General features: G+C 51.3%; 1 protein-coding gene across 1 annotated transcript; it reads right to left on the bottom strand.

Moving 5' to 3' along the window:
- Positions 1-280: 280 nt before the first annotated feature.
- Positions 281-8,954, bottom strand: LOC148164955 (radial spoke head 1 homolog). The gene is made up of 6 exons (XM_088027967.1): positions 8,901-8,954; positions 6,570-6,683; positions 6,360-6,465; positions 1,778-1,868; positions 1,152-1,287; positions 281-397 (listed from the first exon to the last, which is right to left on the bottom strand). Exons 1-6 carry the CDS (start codon positions 8,952-8,954, stop codon positions 281-283), a joined length of 618 nt encoding a protein of 205 aa, XP_087884093.1.
- Between the last annotated feature and the right edge of the window lie 517 nt (positions 8,955-9,471).

Below are 9,471 nucleotides of genomic sequence, written 5' to 3'. Positions count from 1 at the left end.
CTGTAATTAGGGAATGAATTTTATGTAAATGAAAACTGAGTTTTAAGAGAGTCTGAGGTGACTTCATTAAATTAGTTCAATATTGCCTACATCAATTTTTTTTAAAGATTTATTTATCTGAGAGAGAGAGAGCAGGGGGAGGGGCAGAGGGAAAGGGAGAGTCCTCAAGCAGACTCCCCACTGAGCACAGAGCCTGATGTGGGACTCAATCTCAGGACCTGAGATGAAACCAAGAATCAGATGCTTAATCAACTGTGCCACCCTGGCGCCCCCCTCTACGTCAACTTCTACTGCCTTTAATTTGCTCGGCAAACTCTTCAGGGAAAGTTTCTGGCCAACGCCGGCTCGCAGACACGAGGAACGCCAGCATGGTGGGGGCTGAATATGCAGAGCTTCTCTGCATCCCAGCAAGGCTTAGCACAGCCATAGAGCCCTCCAAACAGAAATGACCAATTGTGGCCGCCTGGGTGGCTCAGTTGGTTGAAGTGACTGCCTTCAGTTCAGGTCATGGTCCTGGAGTCCCGGGATCAAGTCCTGCATCGGGCTCCCTGCTCAGCGGGGAGTCCGCTTCTCCCTCTGACCCTCCCCCCTCTCATGTGCTCTCTCTCTCTCTCTCTCTCATTCTCGCTCTCTCAAATAAATAAATAAATAAAATCTTAAAAAAAAAAAAAGAAATGGCCAATTGTGAGCACTGCGGACTGGACACCTTCATGCCCAAGTCCACCTTTGCCCAGGGTGGGTGGGCTAGCCTGCAGCAAGGAAGAAGCTCATGGGTCTGCTTTCCCAGGGCTCCAGCCCCGTGCCTCCCAGGGCAAAGAAAGTCCAAACACCCACATGCTCAACCACAGGAAATGTTTCACGTCTGATCTACCCATGATGAGGAGCACGTATGAGAGGCAGGATGCCCCCGTGTTATAACGATGGGATGGATCACTGCCCAGCGAGAGGGCGGATTTTGGTGAGATGCAAAAAAAGAACCAAGTGCCCCTCCTCTCTGCCCTCTGTCGGCGTCAGAGGCTCACGGAGAGGCACGGCTGCCCACTTTCTGTATTTGGAGGGGGTGGGAGGGTTCCCTGAGTTTTTAGTATTCCTCGTCAACATATTTACATAGACTGGGGGAGGAGGGCACACATCGTTTCCCACCGACTTACGTTTTTGTTCAAGAACTTGCCCTGGTACCTGTGGTTCAGGTGAATGAGTTCGGCCGCACCCTCTTGCTGTCCATTCACCCAGGTACCTACGTACTTACTGCCCGTCTCTGCATAGAAATAGGTGCCTTGCCCATGCCTGGTTAAGACAGAGAGAACAATGCGTTTTGTTCCAACACAGTGAAAAATCTTCCAGGTTTATAAGACACATTTAAATTGAGGGTGGCCTACACTTAACTTCTCTATGTGTGCCATCAGAGCTCATTCCTGCTCCGTGTGCCCAGCATGGGAGGGGAATCGCCTGCTGGACAGCGACGCCCGTCCCGCGTATCAGCCACTTCACGTGGACAGAGGCAGCGCTCCTGGGAGCTGTGGCTCTGTCCCCAGGAGGGCACTTCCGTGGCCTCCTGGCCCCGGGGGCTCTTGAATGAAGGACCACATATTCTCCCTGCGAGTCTGCACCTGCCCAGCAATGTCGCATCTGGCGTGGCCACCTTAAAGCCACGAAGGGTTTGGACTGCCTGGCAGAGTTGGCTAATGGGCTCTTGTCATAGTTCTGCCCCATACTAAGACGTCGTCCTAGTCTCATTACATAAGTGAGTTTACAGAACGGAAGAGAGAACGCAAACCTTTGGTGAGCAAACCACTCCCCCGTGTAGGTGTCATTATTGACGTAGTAGTAAATGCCGTAACCGTGCCTTCGGTCGTCTGCCCACTCCCCTGGAAGGGACGACACAAAGCAGGCCCAGTGAGAAGAGGGAGAGAGGACTTTCACCTGCTGTCTCCTCCGTCTGTGACCCCCTCTTTCCCCCTGCCCCTCCAGCTGGACGGCATGGCGTGGGGGTCCGGTTAAGGGAAGCTGAGCCAGGGGCTCCCTGGATGCAGGTCTGGGCAGGGGTAGGCATGTGGGCTGCAATGAGCTGAGTGTGCCAACAGCAGGTATCACGGCTGGTCAGTGGCAGAGCAAGGATTTGAACCCAGGTTTTGTCTGCCCAGCTGTCCCTAGAGCACACTCGTTCTGCTTGCATGTATTTAGCGATCCAGCACCACCACCAAGGCTCGATGATCTCTCCTCAGGCCCTAGCCAGCAGCTCACTCTATTCCCATTCATCACCTGGCTCCCACACAGCTTTCCAGCCTGGGCGCCCGGGGTGCCCCACCTGCACACCAGCTCCATGCGTGCGGACGCCGCACCGTTCCCAGCCCCTGCCTCTACTTGGACCCTTCCCTCACTAATTGTCCCTGCCTCCTCACCTCCGTGCCGGTTCCTGCGAATCTCCTGCTGACTTGCTGAGAAATACTGGAATTGGCAAAGATACCGTAAACTGCCTGACACCTCTACCATAATGACAACAGCAAACTAGTTAGTGAATGCAGTCGATCCTTGAGGATGGATCCCTGCACCAGGAGACTTCTGACGCCCTCCAGTCTTACAGCTCACACAGGAAAGAAACTTAATAGAGGTTTCCGAGGTTGACAACTCTCCTAAAAACACACGTGGCATTGCTAATAACAAGTTGTTACCCTGAATGACGCTTTTCGAGCCTATGAATAATTTTTAAAAAAATGAATTTTGATCAATTTTTGATCAAAGACAAAAGATAGAATTCTCTATTTTCTCTGTAGAAAGGGATATTACAAAATTGTTGTCGGACAGACATTCCATTATTAGCTAGAAAGGTAAGAAAAAGGAGTGCAGCAGGCATGTCAGACATGAATTTTTTTAAACATCCATTTGTCACTGCCTCAGATTTTGTACTGTTTGTGGTATTTTAAAGTTGTTTTTATTTACTTTGATTTTTTATTACAAATAAACATTCACATTTATGCCAATGTTATATTCTTTTTCTTAAATAGAGCCCCTGAAACTTGCATAAGCTCCTGGCTTACAAGAAAACTGGACCCGCTTCCGCATGAAGAGAAAGCATAACGCAGCATGCCAAGAACATGTGGACCATCCAAGAAGTATGTGTTTACATGAGAGAACCCCATGTTTGTCGACAACAACAAATCCACAGAAGGGCACGTCCACATGTTTTCTCTCTCAGTCCCACAGGTCCCGAGCACTCTGTGAGACAGACAAGCAGCACTTCCAGGAACAGAGCTGCCCTGGGAGAGCGTGCCATCACCCGGGCGGGAGGCCAACCCGCAGTCGCAGCCCCAGCCGCAGAAAGAGCTGCGTGTTCAGGAAGCAGCTAGCACTCCAGAGAGAAGGAGCTGGGGCCGGTACCAATGAAGGAAGACGCGTGATGTGTGCCAGGAGCAGCGTGAGCAGGGGTGATGGAGAACCCAAACTGAAGTAATTCAGCAAACACAGGGGCTCGAACCTAAAGCCGCCCTGAGGATAGAGAGAGTGTGCAGAAGTCCTGGAGGACTTGGGCTTTAAGGGGTCACTGTGTCCTGGTAAATTACCAGTTTAAAAGAAGGAGAAGGAGGGCAGATGTGTAGCACGGGCCGGTTTCTGCGGTGTAAATATTCCCACTGAGGCCACGGTTGAGCTGAGTATGGGGCTGGGGACAAGCAGCCCAGAGCTGGCTTGTGTGAGCGCTCAGGAGCTGAGCAGCCAGGGCCCCGGGGGCCAAGACGTCCCTTGGTTTCTTCCCCCAAAAAAGACCATGATAAAACGGTTCCATCCTCTTCTCTTGGCCATGAGAGCTGGTCTCCAGGGCAGCATGGCATGAAAAACGTAGAAGTATTTTGCAGAAAATTTTCGAGAAAAATAATTAGATTATAAGGGCACCTGGGTGGCTCAGTCAGTTGAGCGTCTGACTCTTGATTTTGGCTCGGGTCATGATCTCAGAGTCATGGGATTGAGCCCCGTGTCCAACGGGGTCTGTGCTCAGTGGGGGTCTACTTGAGATTCTCTCTCCCTCTCCCTTTGTCTCGACCCCCATGTTCTTTCTTTCTCTAATAAATAAGTAAATGTAAAAAATAGGAAAGGAAGGAAGGAAGGAAGGAAGGAAGGAAGGAAGGAAGGAAGGAAGGAAGAAAAAGAAAGAAGAAAGAAAGAAAGAAAGAAAAGAAGGAAAGAAGGAAAGAAGGAAAGAAGAAGGAAAGAAGGAAGGAGAAAGAAAGAAAGAAAGAAAGAAAGAAAGAAAGAAAGAAAGAAAGAAAGAAAGAAAGAAAGAAAGAAAGAAAGAAAGAAAGAAAGAAAGAAAGAAAGAAAGAAAGAAAGAAAGAAAGAAAGAAAGAAAGAAAGAAAGAAAGAAAGAAAGAAAGAAAGAAAGAAAGAAAGAAAGAAAGAAAGAAAGAAAGAAAAAGAAAGGGGCGCCTGGGTGGCTCAGTCGGTTAAGCATCTGACTCTTGATTTCAACTCAGGTCATGGTCCCTGAGTCGTAAGATCAGGCCCCGAGTCAGGCTCTACACTTGGTTCGGAGTCTGCTTGGGATTCTCTCTCCCTCTCCCTCTGCTCCCTCACCCCTGCTCGTGTGCATGAGCGCTCTCCCCCCCCCCAAATAAGTAAATAAATAAATGAAATCTTTAAAAAAAATAAAATAAAACAAAACAAAAATAAAATGAAATGCCCTTCCAAGAAGCTCTCTTCCCACTTAAAATGAGGGTTAGTCACTGTCTGCCCTGCTGGGTCCCTCCACTGCTGGGTCAGCAAAACATGGAAGAGACAGGAACTGACATTGGTGGGGCATCACTCTGGTGGTGGCTCCTGCCAACTAGGGTCTTTGCGCTGGCCACCTCCTTAGGGATGTGTAATAACTGAAACACGTTTTTATAGGGACAGCACCCAAAACCAGAGAGATCATGCACATTGCCCAAGGCCACACGGCAGGACTGAAATGAAAATCAGGGTTTCCTGGGCTCCAACATCATGCTCTCCACCACAAGCACCAACGGCCAAGCATTCGTGTCTTCTTCCGCCTCCTGCCACCTGAGAGCTTCCAGAAAAGCCAACTTCAAGTCATCAGAGCATTTTGTCTCTCCACAGTGTTATTACTAAACATCTTCATCTTTATTTGCTCCTTGCGGCCGGCAACAGGATCAGCGCTGGAGAGGGGTGCTCCCTCTCCTCTCCCAAGCCCTCACTGACCCTCCATCCCCACATCTCACAATCTGTAGAGGTGGTCCGAACACCCCTCCAAAGTCTGGCACCCACTCACCCCTCCAACCTCATCCCCTGCTCCGCCAAGCACCCCTGCCTCCCTGCCTCTGCTCAAGTGGCCCCCAAACTAGGAGTGTGCGCTCGTCCCTGGGCTCCCGAGCTGGGAGATCAGTAATGTGCCCCCTACCTCGGGCCGAGGCTGAGCGCTCTTGCTAACCTGCAGGAAACCACTCTGCATCCCTTAGGCTGACCGTCGCCCCATACACAGTTTTGAAGAATTCAGCCATGTGTTGACTTAGACTTTGTGACTGGAAGGTTGTTCACTTACTGAGCTAAAATTAACATTGTAGCTTCTGACCTCCAAGAATAAATCTCTGAGCAGTGACTACACCCTGCACCCTTTAAGGTACAAAGCCACATGGACACACAAAAACTCACATCTATTTCCAAAGAAGGTTTACATGTTGGCTAACTTTCACGTTAAAAACTCCTTCGATCCCTTATTCTGAGTATCTTTTTTATACATTTACATGTTGTTCAGCTTGTATTAAAGGTCTACACTCAAATACAACATGACAACAATGCGATTAAGTTCATAACAGTCTGAAAGGAATTAAATCAAACTCTAAATTGTTTAAGGTTGATTTAAAAAGCAGATGGTGCTCCTTCTGGAATAAGCCCTCTAAGAAATAGGAAACAGAGCAGAAATTCCCTCTCTAACACAACCAGCATTGGCACCCTTCCCCTGGCTCTCGGACACTGGCAGAATCTCTGGTTTAGAATTCCCTGGTTCCACTTTCATTCAGCAACAAGGGAGGCAGCTCTGGCTTGCACCCGAAGGACACGGCCTCACCGGGAAGCGATGTACCCGGCCGACGCGTACTGAGCGCTCGCCATCCGTCAGGCACTGTTCCTACTGTTCGGGCCTCACGCTGCAGACCAGAAAGCTGGGACAGCGAGCAGTGAGCCTCCCTACATGAGGTCATACCTCTTGTCACCACAGCTCCAGGGGTGTGGTCACGGGCCTCCTGGGAAATCTGATGAAAACTGGACACATTCTTCCCAGAAAAAGTCCAGAACACAGAATCCTGCATAGTTTCTGAGGGCTCCCACCCACTCCCCGCTTGTCTTTCTTCTGCTTTGTGAGCACATCTCACCTTCATATCTTGATCCATCTGGGTATATAAAAGTGCCGTGACCATGCTTTTTATTTTTAACGTATTCTCCAATGTACCGAGCACCGTTTTTAAATTTGTAGACTCCCTGAAACACAGTAATTACAGACACTTCATGTCATTCCTGAATTCAGGGCTCACCACGAGAGTATTAGCTGGAGAAAGCTACCCACCGAAGGCACCCATTCTGACCTGGCCATGTCTTTTGCCGTGTTCATAATTCCCTTCGTACGTGTCCCCATTGGGCAGTCTTGCTTTCCCGTGTCCGTGTCGTTCACCTACCTCATTCCGCTCCCCCTCGTATTCCTGGGCAGAAGAGACAGGGGTAATTACAGCCACCGTGTATTAATCGCGAAGGATGGGTTAAGCATTTTTGTAAATAGTATTTCACGGAATCCCTCCCAATCCTCAGCCCCATCTTACAGGTGAGGTAGGTAACCACACCTGAGCGAGGAGGAGCATCGGTCCAAGGTGACATCCCTAGGACCTGGCACTGGTGGGAGCCTCCCTCGCTCTCTCCAACATCTGAGCTTGCAATTTCTCATGATAATCCTTTACACTGTAAACAAAATCGACAAATTGTGGAAAACTCAACGTATTCCGAATTGTGTTCTTTATGGGAACATGTGGGAAGTAATAGATGCAGGTGGAATAGGTCTCAAGCCACACAAATACCTCCCTGTGGCTTCCTCCAATAATCCAGGACTTAAAATGCAAAAAGCCACCTCTTCTTTCAAGGATCCCTGGGAGCCTGCGGCCTCCTGACAGCTTTTACCCTCAGGAGGGGCCTGTGGGAGGGGAAGCCACATGGGGGAGCTGAGGAGTAACTAGGGCTCAGCTGTCACAAGAGTCCCTAACTCCACTTAGTCAATCTCCTTATCAAGTTTAAAGTCCTTATCAGGAGACTTGAGTTTCAAACACTCAAAGACTAATACGGAAATAATTATGTACCTTAAAAGTAAATCAATAAAAAAAAAAACTAACACAGGCTTGTAATTCACCTATTTTCTCCTACCCTTCACAAAATAAACATTCCTCAAGCATCTAATCATGAGTGCAGGGTGCACATAATAAATAATAAAAGGGCGAAGGCACAGAGTAATGATTTGACATGGAGTTGTACCTGCAAAGACTTACTGCAACACGGGCTCGGAAACACTACTAGGACTTCAGAAACAAACACCTCTGCGGTCTGCCCTTGCCTAGCACTATCTAGCTCAGAAATCGTTGCTTGGAACAGAAGGTAAAAATGTGTGACCTTACTGATTTGTTTCAGGGTTAGTCTAAATCCAAATATATAGAAGCTACCCCCACCCCTCAGAAGACCTCCCAATGCACCCGATACTGAGCTGGAGTGACTGAACAGGAGGGGAACTCTTAAAAATGACCCCAGCTGTGATTTAAAGCTAAAATTATGGGCACAAAAGAGTTACAAAACACTAGGGCTACCTGAGGAGACAAACTTGAAGGCTTACTGGGCAGATGCTGTAGGTTGGGTTCCCCCAGAAGCAGACCCCGAGCAGGTGATTTTTTAAAACTGCTCCCCGAGAAATCAATAAAGGGGGAAACAGACATGAAAGAGGAGCATGGGGGGTGTCAGGAGATGTCCCCGACTTGGCCTCACCGCACAGGGGATTCTGGAGTGTAAATCACTGCAGTTTGTCCTGCTTTTTAGCACTAGCTGCTGGCTGTCTGGAGAGCACGTAGATCCCAGGCTTCTGGCCCTCCCTACTGGCCAGGTGGTTCCGCTTCATAGACATGCTAGTCTTGAGCAGTAACCGGGGCAGAAGCTGGGAGATGGACGCACAGAGCTAGCAAAAATGTCAGAGCAGGCACCAACCCATCTATCACAGCGGAGGTGATAGATTTCTCAGTAAATTCTGAAACTATCTGAACTCTGTACACCACGGCTGGGGTTCCCACCTGTCCGCCAGGAAATGGTCACCCTCTGGGGTAGAGTGATTAATCTGTGGACATATATATACACCCGCAGAGAGCCCAGCTCACACGGCCGGATGCTGTGCACCCGGCACCGCCTCTCTGCTGCCTAAACCGGGGAATGCCAACGACTTGGGTCAGTTCCCACAAGACTGAAGAAAGCACATGGGATTCCGGGTCTCTAGGGCAGAATCTTCGGGAAGCCTTCGCTGAGACCTTCTCAGCATCTCTTGAAGGCTGCCGCGAAGCAGCTTTCCTCCCTCCACCTCGATCCTGAGGAGCCAGGCTCCATCACAGAAAGGACTGCTCCGGACAGCACGGCAGGGCGGGGTGACCCAGCCGACCGCGGAGAGCGCCTGGATGGAGAGTGGCAGCAGGCCCGAGGAGGCTTCCAGGGGCTTTGACTCGGAAATGGTTGCCTTCAGTGGGAGGCGGGATGCGGAGGGGAGGAGACGCGAGAAGGGATGTGGCAAGAAGACGTCAGCGTTTCACCTTTCACCGCCAACTTCCAGGACGCGGCGCCTCTGGGGCCGGCGCGGTCCCCGTCCCTGGCTGGGAAGCCTCCCCCTCGCCCGGAGCGCTCACCCCAAGGTCATTCTCCCCCTCCTCCTCCAACTCCTCCGAGCCCAGGTCCGACATGGCCTCGCCCCGCTGTCGGTCCTCGCCGCCACCAGCGCGTCTCTAGTCGGTAGGTCCCCGCCGCCCGCACCGCCGCGTCCGCCGTCGCCATGGACACGCGGCCTGCCCCGCCTCCCAGCGGGCGGAGGGGCGGGGGGGCGCCGGGCGGAGCCACTGGCGGCTTTCGGGTGCTGTCATAGCAACGGGAAGGGGCGCCCCGGCCTATAGCCGCCCCGGAAGACAGGGGGCGTGGCCTGGGGCGGGAAGGGGCGGGGTGGGAAGGCGCGGGGCGGAGCCGCTGGCCGCCTTCGGTGCTATCATAGCAACGGGGAGGGGTACCTCGACCAATCGCCGCCCGGGCAGAGGGAGGGGGGCGGGACTCGGGACGGACTTGGTACCCGCGAGCTGTCAAACCTGGACCCCATGTGGCTGGCCCCGGGACCCTGCAGTCGGCTGCTGGGTGGTGCTGTAACGAGGAGCCACCTTTGCGCCAGGGCCATAAAGACGTGGTGCACAGAAGACGCACAGAGACCAGCTC

Source organism: Eumetopias jubatus, unplaced genomic scaffold (genome assembly GCF_037043125.1).
Source record: "Eumetopias jubatus isolate StellerSeaLion01/CBP00866 unplaced genomic scaffold, mEumJub1_p1.0 scaffold_1, whole genome shotgun sequence".
In the NCBI taxonomy this organism is placed as follows: Eukaryota; Metazoa; Chordata; class Mammalia; order Carnivora; family Otariidae; genus Eumetopias; species Eumetopias jubatus.
This window is presented reverse-complemented; position numbering and strand designations above follow the sequence as displayed.